Genomic DNA, 16,360 nt, shown 5'->3' with positions numbered 1-16,360 from the left:
ACTTTTAAAAGAGTGTTGGAGCACCACTGTTCTGTGCACAATCTGCACACCTGACCAGCTCACTGAGATCACCCCAGCAGCCACATGAACAAGGAGAAGGTTTGGTCCAAGATCAATGGTTTTTATTATTGCAAACTCAGACAAATAGATTCCTGAAGAACACTAACACAATTATCTCCAAAAGCATATTAAAAATACCTGCCCACATGAAAGGTTATGTACTAAAATTCATGCCATTCAGGTCTCAGGAGCATAACAGCAAATTAAAGACACTTTCAGCTGTGTAAATCACTACACAAGAGTGGACAGGGAATAGAATTTCCTGGGTTTGGGGCAAACAACAATCCAGTGGCAGTGACTTTACCACAGAACACGGGACACCTTCAGCCTCTCCTGAGGCTGTTGATCTTCTCTGCTATGTTCTGCAGCTCCAGATCCATGGTGGCCAGGTTTTCCAGCTGCTTCTCCTGGGAAAACAGAGCGTTTCACACATCGTTGTTAACGCTGGGAAATGTTTTGTTCCAGGGAAAGGAGAGGAAAGGCCATTTCCAAGGCAGATTCTGTCCTGCCACTTCCCTGTCCCTGAGCAGAGCAGGTGTTAACAGCAGTGCAGCAAAGACTTAGGAGATTGGTGAAATTCCCTTCTTTGGACTGAACATGGGCTGGGGAAAGCATCAAAATTTTAATTGTGAGAGCCGGCTCTAATTACAGCCTCATCTTTGTAGATTTAATTCACCATTACCATCCATAGGTGGCCTCCAGCCATGTCACAGCTGCAGCTGCTGTCCCTGCGGGTCCCACAGCCAGCACAGGGGCAGTGAGGGCACAGCTCCTCAGGCACAGAGAGCAGGAGAAGCTTTGTGCACCGAGCCTTTACCGGGATGACTCGTTAACACCAATTCACACCTGGTTAAATAAATCAGTGTGCAGCTCTGAGCAATGCACAGACACACTGACACACACCAGGAGGATGTGCCTGAGGGGAGCTAACTGATGGCTGGAGGATCAGTTTTCCTGGATGCTGGAGCAGAACAGGAAGTCCAACAAAATAGAGAGAATTCACTACATGTGAACTACACGTAGGAACTGGACTTAGAAGTGCAGTGCAGGTTCTGCTCTGCAATTCCAGCTGGGAAGTCCACGGGCAGCTGATTTCCCTCTGAACACCCAACTCACTCTGCAGCTCGGTGTTTTAAACAACCCGACAGCCCAAGTGGTGCTTGTCAGTTTTCCCTCTGCTCCTGCTGCAATGGCACCTTTGTTTTGTCAGTCTGTGGAGCCTCGAGGGAGAGGCAGGGCCCAAAGGGGAATAAAATCTTTCCCTTCCTGCCTTGCAGCAGACAGGAGCTGTGTCTTTATCCCACAGATTGTGCCCTCGGGTAGTTCAGCAAATTCAAAGTTCCGCTGTTCAAAGCAAGCAGATTTTTAAATTACTGAAGATCTACTCACACCTTAACTGTGACTTAATCTTTGTGTTTTTCTGTGCAGTTTCCCAGCTGCCTTGAGAATGGATTTGGGAGTGTGTTTCCCCCAGCTTTTCAGGGAAACTGCTGCGCACTTACCTCCTCTTCTGTCAGGGGCCTCTGGCTTAGGCTCCTTCTGTCATTGCCAGCCACCCGACGCTTCTTCAGGTCTTCTCCAGAGCTGTACAGCCCTGGGAGTTCAGCTGACTTCTTCCTGTAGTTGAGAAGTTGTGCAAGTTGATCCATCTTGTTGTACTGCCTTTCCACATCGTATCTGTTCGCTTTGCCAGGATTCCTCTTCTCGCTGCGCCTGTGCTTCAGAGCGCTCTGGATTTGCTTTTCTGACCACCACTCGTAGTCATTGTACTCAGGGAAAAGGCTCTTCTCACTCAGGGCAGGCCTGCCTTCCTCCCTGCCCTCCAGAAGCTGCTCCCCTGCACTGTCCCTCTTGTCCAAGTGCTGGCTTTTCCACCACACCAGTGGGTAGAACGGCCTGTAGGATGCTGCAGTTCTCTTCTCTTTCTCTGCGGGGAGATGGCCTCTGTACTCCTCTCTCTCTGCAAACCTTTCCTCCTCTTCATTTTCAACCTGGTCACTGCTGTGATGCTTCTTTTCCACCTCCTCCTCCTCCTCCAGGCTGTCCTCAGTGCTGTAGTGCCTGCTGGCCTGGCCCTTGTGCTCTCGAGCCTTCTGGGCCCCCTCCTGTTGCCTGTTCCCTCCGCGGGCTCTCCCTCCCACACGGCGCTGCCTCTCCTGGCTGAGGTACCTGGCCAGCTCCTCCTGGCTTCCCTCAGCAAGGTGCATCCTGCCCCTAGGATGGTGGGATCCACTGTGCTGCCTCCTCTCCTCGTGCCATTTCTCACTGCTCTCCTCACTGTGGTGGTGCCTCTTGTTTTCCTCGTCCCTGCTCTCCTGGCTCTGCTGCCAGCTGAGCTCCTCACTGCCCTGCTCTGCAGGCCCCTCCTGCTGCAGCCCCTCGGGCCCACGCCTGCCAGGAGAGCCACCCTTCTCCTCAGACTCTTCCTCATGTTTCTGTCGGTGCTTCCACTGCTCCCAGAGATTGGCCTCCCCTGGCTGTGATCCCCCTGCTGGTTCCCCCCTCTCACCACCATGGCCCCTCTTCTCTTCACTGGAGTCACCCCCCCTGTGCTTCCCATGATAACCTTTGCCTTTGAAGGGCTCCTTTCCCTCCTCTCTTTCTTCACTCTCCTCAGATGCTTCACGCTGCTGCTGGTGGGAGAACCCACGTTCCTGAGACTCATGGTGGTATTTCTCACTCCTTCCTTCCTCTCCCTCTTCACCTTCCCGAATTTGTTTGGAAGGACTCTGCATTCCCTCCTCCAGGTGCCAGCGGCCCCTGGGGCTCTGATCACTCCCACCACGGAACTCATCCACGCTCATGCCCTCAGAGTGGGACTTCTTGGTGACAACAGCAGCCTCCACATCCTCACAACACTTCCCCTCTTTGCTTTCCTCCTCACTGTGGTAATTCCTCTCCTCCTCTCTCCCAATTTCCTGGTAGTGCTTTTTTTCTTCCACATGAAGTGTCTCATCCTGAGCAGGTGTGTGGTGTCCAGCCTCCTCCTCCTCGCTTTTACCTTCCTCATGAGCAAGTTTCTCCTCATCACCTCCTTCCATGTACTTTTCAGATTCCTCTTCTGCCTGCCTCTGTTCTTTCTCCATATTCCCAGGAGGATGTTTTTCAGTCTCTGCTGGGTCCTTGGGATGCCTCACTTCAGGCTGTTCATTTTCACTTCTCTCTCTGTCATTTTTATCACCTACAAGAACAAAGGCAGCATCATGGAGTAATCCAACCCTCGACTGAAGTGTTATTTCAAAGATATGACTGGCTTCTCAAAGTACCAAGGAAATTTGGACAGAACTGATTTCTTAATTCTGCTTTCAAAATCATTACTTTGCCACTATTTAGTATGCTGCTTTCAAAATCATTACTTTGCCACTATTTAGTATGCTTGCCTGGAAAAGGATTAACTAACTAATTAAACTCCACTTAATTAGGCATTTTACAAGTTCCTCTGGAATTTCCAGAATAAATTTCCTTCTTTGGCTTTTTTTGTGATCACATTTTTAGTTCTGAGTCAAGCTAGCTCTCATTCCCATTAAAAACAATGGGATCTGGAGTTGTGTTCAGTTCTTTGAATGCCAGACAAGGCCCATCACAGATGCTTACTCACAATAAAAAGACAACTATCCATTCATGCTACCCAAAACCACCAGGGAATCTTTTCAGCAAATTTTAAAAGCTTTTTAAAAATTGACTGAAAAAAAGTCAAAGAAATCTGATGCTTTGCAATAGTTATGCTTCATCTTCTCAGGCTACCTAAAGAGTTTGTCAAGTCCTCTCAGACTCTCCAGGTGGTTCAAGGAGGGAGCCACAAGTGTCAGGCAAGAACCCCTGAGAATTCCCAGGTCAGGCTGCTTGTTCCCCGAGAGAGACAGACAGAAGGACACCAGAATTCTACCACTGAAATTTGGAGGCACCAGTTTCACCAGCTCCATCACCAGAGAGAAACCATGCACCAAACTCCTTTCCTCCGTGCAGATAACGTTGTACTTACTTTTCTTAAGGATTTCTTTGCATTCAGGATTAATGGGGGGTGCATTGGGCTTAGACAGAGCGTTGGACAGAACCTCCACAATGCACCGCGTCACCTGGAGGAGACAAAACAGGAGAGAAATCCTCATGGCAAAAATGGAAACTTTACTACTGACCCAGCTGGTAGAAAAGCCTGTTGGAGATGACAGTTCAGGCTGTTATTATTAATGAGTTTTGAGTAATCCTGTACATATGGGCTCTGCCCCTCACTCCTGTACCAGCAGGAAGAGAACAGAGAGGTCTTTTTATCTCCCCTTTTGTTTGCAGAGCTAAGGGGCTTCTTTTGTACCTTTTAAAATATTAAATACCCTACTCAGTAAAAAGGAAAGTCAAACAACACGTGGTAACACACCCTATAAAATAAACAGGCGCAACACACATTCAAAGGATGAGGATTATCCTGTAGGACCTGCCCATATGAGGATGCTGCACAGGCAGTCTGGACTGCCAATACACTAAAACACCTCCCTGTCCTCTGTCAGGGACACACTCCACACCTTTCCACCTGTGTGTGCTCTGAGTCCTGCCTGGTCTTTAGCACTGAACATTCAACTGGGCTCTCTGGAAGCAGAGAAAATTGATTGATTTAGGAAAGTCACACAATGTGCTCTAATTCTAAGCACTACCAAAGTCTGTCCTCTGTAGAAAATGATTTTCAGGTGCTGAAGTTGATGGTGAGAACAAGTGCTCCTGTTTGTGGGGGTACAATCTGTGGGGATGACTGGGAGGAGACAATGAAACATTTACAGAGCCATTTGTCTTTTAACAATTTCTGGTTATTACCAGGTGTTTGCTGATCTAAATGATCACAGCAACAACCAGTGCAGAGGGTCTGGTGTCAGCTCTGGGAGCAGCTGATGGCATTTATTTAATCACACAGGGGGAGATCTCTTTCCACAGAAGGAGAGGAAGGACTACAGCAGTGAGTCTGTAACACAGCATGTAACTGTAGGTATTTCATCTTTCCCCAAAGCTGTCAGTACAATAACAGGTACTGTGCAACATTTCAGATCACTTTTCAAGCAGCTGTACAATGCAGAGCTTCACAAGTACCACACTGACACAAGAGGCAGCTCCCATTTCCACCAAACACACTGAGGTGCAGGCAGGCATCTCCTGGCAGCTAAAGGCACTTGAGTTCCACACCAGCCATCTGCTTTTTTAAAAATTTACCCTTAGGAAAAAAATGAAGCATTGTCCTGAGAGTTAAAAGAAATGGAGAACACATCACTGGTATTTTCTGGGGTTGGTTTGACAAGCAGCTACTCACCATTTCTTCAGTACGGTCTTTTTCCACTGGAACTGTGCTGGCACCTGGAAGAAAAACCAATTATTAGAGATTCATCAACACAAGCATCACTGACAGGAGTCCTCAGTCAAATGGGTCTGATGGGGAAGCTTGGGTTTTGGGTTGGCAGCCAACTAAACCAGGCACATTCCACATGAAATCTTTCCTTATTTGGATGGAAAAGCCACCTAAAATTGAGACACAGCAGGAGAGAAGAGGCATGGTAACACTTGTAGCACTAAAATATACACCAAGAATAATCCCACTCACAAAAAATGCAACACCAAAGAAAGCCATGTTCAAATTCCAAAATGGAACTTTACTTCAAACCAGGTTCTTATGTAGCTCCACCTGTTAAAAAAAATAAATCAAACCCAACAAGCAAGGCCTGTTTGCACCCCAAGAATCTTTTGGCTTGTTGGAGAAGCTCTAGGTGCACCCCTTGCCAACAGCAGACCATTCTTTAAGACTTTAAAGCAGCTACTGTCCCAGTCCTGCTGGAGAAATGTTGTCTCACTTGGAGGTGTCTCCTGCAAGGATGGAGACAGGCAGAAGAGACAGGAAAATTTCCATTCTCTGAGTGGTCCATTATCATTCCAAGAAATAAGCAAAACCTCCTCAAATCTCAGTGGGAAACCACTCTGGAAGGAAGCAGTACAACCCATCCCTCACTCTCTGTGCCCTGGGGACATGTGGGATAACTCACACCTCCTTTACACCAGTTCTACTGTACCTGGGCCAAGGAATTTGCTTTTGGGAAGAAGCGACTGCCCATAAAACCTCTGTGCTGCCTGGTTTTGCCATCACTGCTGCAATGGCTCCAGCTGGTTAATGAGCTTGGCTGCTGTGTGTTATTAATGAACTGTGTGTTATAAATGTGCTGTGTGTTATTAATGAGCTGAGTCAATTCCCATGCACCTGGAGATTTCCAGGAATGAGGTTAAGCCCCTGTGCCACTCACAGTAGTGTGTGGAAGCAGGGCCTGTTGAATCCTGGCTGTGCAGGCCTCCCAAGGTGCAGAATCACAGCACACACACACAGCTTGAGGTGCAGCCCTAAAGTCCTCACACGGGTCAGAGAGTCCTAAATACAACCATGACCTCTCTCTGGCTGGGTCAGTGAGAGACCTCCTGAAACAGATGAGCACACAGCACATCGTGGAGGTAAAGGAGGTCAGTTTTACCTCTCAGCATCAGGAGAACGAGCACTGTCCCAAGGAAGGCAGGAGCACGTAGCTCTGCACTATTTAAAGAACACAACCTTTTTATTCTCTGTGCTGGCAGAGGAAGCAGACATCCCCTGGATACACTGACTCAGAGTGTAATAGCTGAGCATCATACACTAATAACTGATATTTCTGTGCTCTCCCCCAAACACACATGCAGGGATGTGCTTCTCCAGCCCCCAGCCCTTCCCTGCCTATACAAGTGCCATCAGAGAAGGGAACCCACACAAGGAGAGCACAGCAGGGATTCCCCTAAAATAGCACTGCCTGCCTCCCCCAGAGTGGCAGGTGGTGTGTGAGGGGATGGTGCTGCTCAGAGCCAAGCCTCTCCCCCAGCTCAGGCGTTCAGAGCTGCCTGAGGCGGCTCCAGCTCCTTCACTAACCCAGTATGCAAATGACTGCCAGGCTGCTGCAGGCAGGAGACAAAGCCCTCCCACCAAAACAAGTGTTAGTCTTAAAAAGACATTCTCTCAGTCCCACAGGTGTTGGGGATGTTGCTATCCCCAGGCTCCACTTACAGGTATGAGCCCCTTCATGAGCTCTTTCTGGGGAGGTTCCTCTGCTCCTCCAGCCCCTGTGAAAACCTGACAGGCTCCAGGGAAAGCACTGATTTTATCCTTTGAGTGATGCAGCCACAGCACATCTCCTGTGAGTGACACCCAGGATGGGATAGAGCACAGAGCAGAAAAACTCCTGGACATCTTTTCCTCCTTCAGGCCACTCCCTGAGTGCTGTCAGTGGCACAGGAAGACAAAGTCAGATTGTACCCACTGTCTTTGCTGTCATTCAAAAGCTCCCAAGAGCTTGGTTAACAGTGAAAGGCAGCATGAACAAAGAGGGAGCATCATAACAGTGTCAGGAGAACCAAATGGTATTAGACAAACCTCATATTAACCTGTCTGGAGAAACAGGATGAGGCTCCAATCCAATGCCGGAGGCTGAAATAACTCCCTGAGGCAGCTGCTCTGCCAGGGATGAGCCAGGAAGGCAGTGGGGAGCCAGCAGTGCCCCACTTTACCCAGTGCTGGCAGTGCCACCTGCCACCCGAAGGTGCTGGCCAACACGGCTGCCATCGTCCCCAGGTGTGCCCAGGAGGGGTGAGGCCACCACCCTGACAGGGACAGGGCTCAGGCAGCAGGACACCCACCCATGGCCTTGCAGGGGCACAGCAGGCACACGGAGCATGGCAGGGCTCCAGAGCAGAGCATGTGCCAGCATGGAAACCTTGCACCTGAACACACAGCAAGAAACAAACCACAGCCCCACGGAGCACAGCTGAGCCCTGGCTCTGCTTTACCCTCCTGAACCAGCTCTGCCCAGGCAGTTGTGATCAGATTATCTGATTTTGCCTAAGTGCTGAGAGTTGATGAATATCATGAGAAATGATAAATGCAGGACAAATTCACAAGGTTTTTGCTTCCATCTCCAAGATTAGAACAGATCTTCAGGTGGGTCCCTGATGAAATCCCCACATGGCTTTGTTTCATCAGCACAGATGACTCAGTGCAGTGTCATTCCTCACCAAAATGTCACAGTGTCTTCCTAGGCAGGATCACTGAAATTTAGGCATATTGATTTGCAGGAGCACTAGAAAGTTCTTGAAGTTAATGTCTAACCAGTTCAACATTTGAAAGCACAACAGCCACAAAGGATGTAAAGTACCTGATCTGTTTGATCAGGTACTTTGATAAACAGGAAAAAAACATTTGGTAACAAACCCCCATAGAATCTACGGTATAAGTGTGTGAGCTTCTCTGTGCTGGGGTCTCTTCCCCTCCGTACCCCACCCTCCCTCTTTGATTTCAATAAAAGCACTTGAAGGCAGCCAACTTCCTCACAGTCTCTGTGCAAGTCCCAGAAGCGTGGAGACTTCTAACAGACCTAAAGCCAAAAATACTCAACCCAGAATGACACCGACTCTTTCAACCAATGATGTAAGTACGCATAAAACACTACAGAGCCAAGCCATCACCTCATTCTATTGTGTTTAAGGTTCATTTCACCGTGCAGTTTTTGTATTTAATGCCGCGTGCAAAAAAATTAAAACCCCTGTTAGTTAAACCCGCAGAGCCGCTACTTTGCCACCACCTCCCGGCATCCAGCACCGGCTGGCACAAGCCCAGCAGCACCGCTGGAACGAAGCGGCACCGAGAAGTCTTTGTGCAAAGACCGGGATAAAAATAAAGGCGGAGCAGGCGGGGAGCTCTCGCTCAGCGCCATCCCTGCCGCCCCTTCCCGAGGGGCGACTCCGGGCTGCGGGTCCTGCACCCACCGCCGCCTCCCCGGAGCCAGCCAGCCAGCCAGCCCGTCCGTCCATCCATCCATCCATCCATCCATCCCTCCGCCGCTCCCCGCCGTTCCCAGCGCTCTCCCCGTCCCCGCTCACCTGCCAGGGCGGCGGCCGCCAGGAGGGCGAGCAGCGCCGGCGGCCCCATCTCGGCACGGCTCGGCTGCGCTCGGCGGCTCCGGCGCGGTTTAAAAGGGGAGCGGGGGCGGAGGAGCGGGCGGGGGGCCCCGCCGGAGCTGCGTCACTGCGAGCCCCCGGCGGTGCCGCCCCCGCTCTCCTCTCCCTCTCCTCCTCCTCCTCTCCAACTTTCTCACAGGCTGGGCAAGCCGAGCTCGCTTTCCCTTCCCCGGTAACCACCGCAGCCGCCCTGCCCGATATCCCCGACCAACACTTCCAAGACCCCCGTACAGCCGTGCCCCAGCAAAGGGGATAAGCGGGGCTTCCCTGCCTCCTTCTCCAGCTCGGAGGATGCGGTAGCGTCCTTAGGTCTTTCCCACCGTCAGAGGATGCCGAAGGGAGGAGGTGCGGTAACCCATCCCTCTGAAACAGCTTCCACAAGGAATCACTGCCACGCTTCCACACCCTTTTCCGATCAAAGCCTCTTCAGGTGCTCCTGCAGCCTTTTCTCCTGCAAGGTTTTTGTCCCTTCCCCTCCCCTCATTGCTCCCTCCTCTCACAGCCTCCCCCACCCCTTATCCAGTACACCCAGACCCCGACTGGGAAGCAATCCCAGTGCTTATGGCCCCTGGGGAGGGAATGGCAAGCAGTATTCCCCAAGAGTTCTACCAGGGAAATCACTGCTCTCAGCATCCATCTCCACAGGCAAACCTCTTATTTACTGTCATGATGCTCTGGGGAGCCAGAGGAAGCATACAGAGATCAAGTTTTACATGGTTTCCTTTAACAGCCCCTGCTGTCCCAATTAGTCCATAGTGGAATAAAAAGCTTAAATGACAAGTTAAAACGAGGAAGTCTGAATGTTCCACCCGGTTCCCTTCAGAGCCAGGCAAAGACCAGAACTCCTTTTGGTTTTCATTAACCCTCAGAGGGTCATCTCCAATTTTAGGTGTATTTACAGCTTTCTTTTTTGTTTGTCTCCAGAGCCAAGCAGATGGCCCTCTAACTGCAGTGTTCCTGGAGGACAATGGATCAGTGCACCAAGCTGGCAGTTCCCTCTGTTATCATCCCGTGCCATTCTATCGTCCATTAACAATGGCAGGCTGCTACAGCCACGCAGCCTTTAGAGACAGAAAACAGGACACAAGCACAGTGCTCCAAACCAACTCACCAGCAGGAAGCAGAATTCCAGCTCCATTTGAAGCCTGCTTCAGGAGACAGCCAGGAGGAGACACCAGGAGCCAAGCCAGACACCTTGCTCACCTTGCATTCAGTTTGCAATTTCTGCAAAGTAACACAACCCAGTCACCAGGCCATGGAAGACAAACCACCTGCAACACCTCCCAATCTCCCTCCTGCGTGCTGTTCTGTACTGCCTATGCCAGCCCCATCCCCACAGGCAGCTGCTTCTTTGGGAATCTCCAGTCATGGCTTTGGGAAGTCAAGAGCCTGTTTCAAAAGACTGACAAATTTCCCTGGCTCCAAGGCCCCCTTATCCTCCTCTGTCTGTGTGAGGATTCAGATTGGCCTCAACCTCTTCAGCTGCTCGTGAGAAAGAATTTTAAGTGAAGCATTTGCCTTTTATGTATTCTCTGCTTCTGCAGGCATATAAATAGCATGTTTTGCCATCAGTTACATCAGGGTCTGCATGGGAGCACCTTCACACCTTCAGATTTGATGAGGTTCAAGGTGACAAAGATTTGCAAATGTTGTAGGAGGCCTGTGTAGGAGTAGGGACAGAAGTGGAGTATATCCAACTCTGTCTTCAGGGTAGGATTCCAAAACAGGATCCCACAGACTCTTCTGCCAGCACTGGAAAACCAGAGCATCCAAGCATCTTGCCCACAGTTAATTAATTAAGTCAGCCTCTGTTCTCAAAGCAGTGTCACTTCACGTGGACTTTTACAGCCAGGTATCAGCTGGGGTGAATTTCTCTGCAGATCAGGAGAGAGCTGTGACTGCACTAAATCAGGATTACTGCAGGCAAAGGCACATTTCATTTGATCACTGTGAGTGGCACACCCCAACCTCCTTTCTCAGATGTGTCAGTACTCTGACTGCAGTGACATCCATGCCTGGCAATGTTGTGACAATCTACTGCTCTATGAATAAACACTATTTATCCTGTGGGATTCTCTCAAATACAAATGCTTTAGAAAGTTACACATTTGGCTCATGCTAGAAGCTGAAACTTCAAAGGATGACAAGCAATTTCTGTGCCTGAGCTCCTTCTAAATTGAGAGGAGACTGCATGAGGAAAATGAGGATTGCTCTTCTAATTAGGTGTGCTAGTGGGGATTATCTTCATTCTTACATGCCAATTAGTTTTCATGGCATTAAAATACTGCAGCCCATTTCATGAACAAACTCATCTCTTTCATTCAGGAGGTGCTGAGAGGATGGGTCTGGAGAAAGACAATTGCACCTAAAGGCCACCATCTATCCAGCTTCCCTAACAGAACCAAAATCCTTTCAGAAACCTTGCCATATGCAATGCTCATTGCAACATAAGGGATGGTGGAGCTGCACAGCTGACACGTTTTTTGGTCCTCCTTGCACAAAAGTGGAACAGGACTGTCACCACCTGTGGCCTTAGCACATGGTACCAGTGCCCAGCAAGCTGAGCTGCAGCTGAGACCCTGTGTGGTACAGATGGGTGATTTCTGTAGCATGGGCAAATATCATTTTTTAGTTTTCTGTATTTTTATAGCACCTCACACTGTGGGGTTTTATTCATGCCAATACACTTAGGCAGTGCAGAAAAAGCTGCTAGAAGACTTCCAGTCTTTAGTGTCAAAAGACTTTCTTCATTAAAAATCCAAAGAATTTACAGGGTATTTTTGCTTGAGAACCTTAAAGTTCAGTCCAACTCTTCCTGAATTGTCTTTCTTAGTATTCTTAAAAAAACAAATTTTCTTCACTTGTAACCCTCTTCTTTTCCATGCAGGATCCTTCTAGCTCCCGGTTTTCAGTGATGTATCTATTCCACAGAAATGAGGTCAAATATTGTATGGCCTAACTGAAAAGAGGTTTTAAAATAAGCCTACAGGGGATGTCATAACTATTGAGTGGTATGAAAAATACATGTACAGACCCTGGTGTGGTCCTCTGGAAAAAGCCCTGTGCTACCTGATAGAAGTCCTCAGGGCTTCTGGATACACTCACAGGCTGCAGAATGAAAGAAAAGAAACCACCAAACCCAAAACAAAGCCAAGGACAAAACAGAGGTGAGAGAGGGAAGACCAAGTATAAACACAACCATTTATCCAACATCCCAGGTTTTCCACAGAACATTTTCCCATATACTGCTCACACACCTCTCTTCCTCTCCAGTCATCCTTCTCTCTGTTAGATCAGATGGCAGAAAACTGGATTGTGCTGCAATACAAAATAAGTTTTAAATGATAGATAGACAGATAGATGATAGATAGATAGGAGGAAAGGGAAAGGGAAAGGAAAGGGAAAGGGAAAGGGAAAGGGAAAGGGAAAGGGAATGGGAAAGGGAAAGGGAAAGGGAAAGGGAAAGGGAAAGGAAAGGGAAAGGGAAAGGGAAAGGGAAAGGGAAAGGGAAAGGGAAAGGGAAAGGGAAAGGGAAAGGGAAAGGAAGGAAAGGAAAGGAAAGGAAAGGAAAGGAAAGGAAAGGAAAGGAAAGGAAAGGAAAGGAAAGGAAAGGAAAGGAAAGGAAAGGAAAGGAAAGGAAAGGAAAGGAAAGGAAAGGAAAGGAAAGGAAAGGAAAGAAAGGAAAGGAAAGGAAAGGAAAGGAAAGGAAAGGAAAGGATACTTTGGAGCCTAGGGGCAATTTTTCCATACTGCAGTCAGCATGAAGTGCCACTTCCTAGCTCCTTCCCCAGTTAGCAACTTGCTGGCATTGCTTGCTCCAGGCAGGAAATGCAAGTGAGCTCCTGCAATTCCACAGGTAAATGTCTCCATGGGACGGATGACACTGATGGGAACCAACAGGCACATCTCCTCCTAGAAGAGAAAGTTGGAATTTGCCTAATAATGTGAGCACCATTGGCATTTTTAGTCACAAGACTTCATTTTTTCTGAGCTGCCACTCCTCACCTGATTGTCTGTCCAAAAATGATGTGCTGGACTCCAAGTCCAAAGTGACCACTCCAGAGGAACTGGCCATCAAGATAAGATGCAGCTTTTGGATCTGAGCAGGGGCACAAGCAGCCCTGACATGATTGCTCATGGCTTTATAAATTGGGCTATGACTAAACCTTCTCCCAGCCTCAGCTGTCACCAAATTGCCTTGCTGACAACAGAAGCAACCTCTGCAGCCCTGGGTGCCTCCTCCTCTGCCAGGGGGGAAGTGAGGGCACCCAACACCCCCTGACCAGACAGGAGTCCTGGACAATAACAGTGCCCAAAAGCTGCCCCACATCTCTCTGGGCTGCCTTTTGGAGGATTAGCATCACTGCAGGACAGCAGTTCTCAGGCAGTTGATGCTCAGAGAGCAGCTGGAGCATCTCTCCCTGCAGGCTAGGCACAGCTGAGCTGCACACCCAGGTGCTGCCCCAAAGAAAACCCTTCATGAAACAACCCCTGCCAATGCCCCCTGCCCTTTTTCCACTCACACTGGGTAATTAACCTCCTTGGTAAACTTTGAGGCTTCTGTAGGAGAATAAAAAACAGGATAGAAATTTCTTTCAGCAAGCAAAATGTGGACACTTAAGCCTTTGTATTTTGAGTACTGCTTGTCATTAAGCAAAAATTACTTTATTAGTTGCCTTTGCACTGCAAATAATTACATTTAGGCCATTAAATTTCCCCATTCAGAGTTTCTGCCTGCTTTTTGTCAACTGTGCATGTTCCATTTAATATTTAAAGACTGGGGCCCTACTCTGGCTTATTTAGTAATTAATTTCTTTAAATATTTATAGCACTTTGACTCTCAGCAAGGGTTCTATTTGGTAAGAACAATACTGTTCTGTGCTTGATAGTGTCATGGAAATTTCAGAGGCAAATTTCCATTTTGGAGCATAAAAACATATAGATTTCTGCAACAGACTGCAATGATTTCAGAGTAAAGTTTTTATTACTGAACAATGTATGTGCTAAAAAAATAATCCAATTATGCCCTTGCAGATAATTGCAGACTGAAAACACAGTGTTGAGAGATCTATTTTATGACAGCAGTATTCGCACAGCAAAAGGAATCCCCCAAGAAATTTTCCATCACCTTTTTCTGAATCGCCACTGGCACAAAGAACAAAACCCAATTGCAAAAAAAGCCTAGGAAAGAGAGAGCACAAACTGCAAAATGCAGGAGGATATTTTGCTAGCATCTTTTCCCCTTAGAATATCCTTTTCCTTTTGCATACCCCGATTTTAAGACTTTTAGGCCCTTTGTGTGAAATGCTGTGTGCTTATCAAAAAACCTTAAAAGGCTTAAACTTAAAGGCAGCCTTGGGAAATGAAAATAGCAGGAAGATGCTCCATCTGTGTAAATTTGTCTAGTAACCCTGATGGTGGGAATGTGATCCAAACAGGAAAAGAGATTCTGCTACCCTGATGTAAGAAAGACCAAGCCACAGTGGGTGGCTTTGCCAGCACTCAGATGAGGCACACTGAGCCTGATTTTTTTGGGGAAAAATCAGCTGCAGAATCACCCCATGGGAAAGGGAACAGGAGGAAGGGCACAGGAATCAGTCTGATGCTTGTCCAGCACACCTTGCATTTTCAGCCTAATGCACTGCTGCCTTTGGAAAGCCTCCCCCAGCCCTCAAAACAGCACTCTGTCTCCTCATGCCAGAAGGACTTTCTTCCCTACTAATTCACGTGCAACCAGGCCATTCTGGAACACCAGACAAGCAGCATGAACAGTCCCAGAGACAGAACCCAGCCTTGGCACTTGCCTGCACTCACACCTTTATCATGTGGCACTCAGCTTGTCCCAGGCACCAGCCAGACTCAGGGAAGATGCAAAAACCAGGACCAAAACCAAGCTGGCCTCACAGAACACGTGCTGAGCTGCTTCTGAAACAGTGGGGGCTGGACCACAGATGCAAAATCTCTATTATTGTTTGAAGCTCTAACTGCAGGGTTTTGAGGGAAATTGCTGTTAGAGATGTGGTGTAAATGCCCTCTGCCCTTCCACTCTTTCTTTGAAGCTCTCAGATACCCAAAACAAGCTGCTGGCAACTTAGAAAAAACTAATTGGTGGAAGTCACTCTGAAAATATGTTGCAGGGCACAGCATCCCCACCTCAGTATCCTTAATTACAGAATCACTCTGTTTCTCTGGCCAGGAGGTGCTGATTTTAGCACCCATTTAGCACCATTCCTGGCTCATCTCTGACAGCAGTGCAGGTAACACTGGAAAGTGACACCTGCCTAAGGCTGACTGACATTTCCCACTACAGGAACCTACCTTCCAATGCAAGTGAAAGTTTGTTTGCCTTGTACTGAGGGTGAAATCTTCTATGATAGTTGTTCTTTCATTACAAGACTTTCCCTCCCAAGTCCCAGCATCTGCAAACAAACAGGCAAAGGCAATTTTAAAAAAGGTTTGACCTTTCAGCCACAAGTTTTCTGGCTTTGGTTAGCTCCAGCTATTGCTTTAATCACATCTTATTATTTCATGCTCTGTGTGCTATGTGCCAGATTTTACTTTTAAGGAAGAAATGCTGGCATATGCTGTTGCCTAATCGATGTGTGGGGGAAAGCAGTCATTAGGGAAAGCCTACAGAACAGGGTATTTTTAACATGAACTTCTGTGTTGTGGGAAAACATATGCCCCACACAAAATCACCAATGCTCAGTAATGGAATAGCCACATTTACACAGGATGCACACTGCCTGTCTTATGGCAGTTTTAACAACATGTGTCCTGATACATCCAGGCACACCAAAGCACCTTAAACTCCTGGGGGAAAATCCCCTGGGGTGTAAACAGCCCTGGCTCCATTCACTTCACTGAGCCAGCTCAGGGCTTGCTGCAGCACCTGTGGCAGGAGCTCAGCTCTCCCTGGCTGCTCTGGGCTGCAGGACTGGGTAGGTCGCTGGCATGAATCAGCACCTCCCACCAGCAGCCGAGTGGGAGGGAAAATAAAAACGCAGTCGGAGTGAGCAGCAGAGGCCATTGATACCAAACGTCCTGGAGCAGCTCCCAGGCAGGGAATGCCTGAACAGCAGCAGCACTCAGCAAGGATGGCACAAGAGCTTGGATCAGACATTCATGGCAGGGAGTAGAGGCAAACTCAGCCTGCCAGAGCTGGTCCTGGCTGAGCCCCGGGGCCACTCCAGTGGCTGCAGCAGCTCCCTCACCCCTCTGACACACCCCTCTGGGGATGCTGGCCCAGCTCAGGGGCCCAACACCCACCCCAAAGCACACACACACCTCTAATAGACCCTGG

At 48.5% G+C, this 16,360-nt stretch overlaps 1 protein-coding gene across 1 annotated transcript; it reads right to left on the bottom strand.

Annotated features, from left to right (window-relative positions):
* Positions 1 to 100: 100 nt before the first annotated feature.
* CHGB (chromogranin B) lies at positions 101 to 9,082 on the bottom strand. Its single transcript, XM_058019482.1, has 5 exons — positions 8,980 to 9,082; positions 5,351 to 5,394; positions 4,043 to 4,136; positions 1,563 to 3,241; positions 101 to 467 (listed from the first exon to the last, which is right to left on the bottom strand). The coding sequence occupies exons 1-5, from the start codon at positions 9,026 to 9,028 to the stop codon at positions 384 to 386; spliced, it is 1,950 nt and encodes a 649-aa protein (XP_057875465.1). The 5' UTR covers positions 9,029 to 9,082; the 3' UTR covers positions 101 to 383.
* Positions 9,083 to 16,360: the final 7,278 nt, after the last annotated feature.

This window comes from Melospiza georgiana, chromosome 3, assembly GCF_028018845.1.
Source record: "Melospiza georgiana isolate bMelGeo1 chromosome 3, bMelGeo1.pri, whole genome shotgun sequence".
NCBI lineage: Eukaryota > Metazoa > Chordata > Aves > Passeriformes > Passerellidae > Melospiza > Melospiza georgiana.
Note: the sequence above shows the minus strand (reverse complement) of the source record. Positions and strands in the feature narration are given on the sequence as shown.

What these genes read in the sequence shown, in the direction of transcription:
- CHGB (XM_058019482.1), bottom strand. Translation starts at nt 9,028, where the DNA reads ATGGGGCCGCCGGCGCTGCTCGCCCTCCTGGCGGCCGCCGCCCTGGCA. An exon ending in GGCGGCCGCCGCCCTGGCAG is followed by an intron (nt 5,395 to 8,979) that starts GTGAGCGGGGAC and finishes TTTTTCTTCCAG; the next exon opens with GTGCCAGCACAGTTCCAGTG. An exon ending in GGCCCCTGACAGAAGAGGAG is followed by an intron (nt 468 to 1,562) that starts GTAAGTGCGCAG and finishes CTGTTTTCCCAG; the next exon opens with GAGAAGCAGCTGGAAAACCT.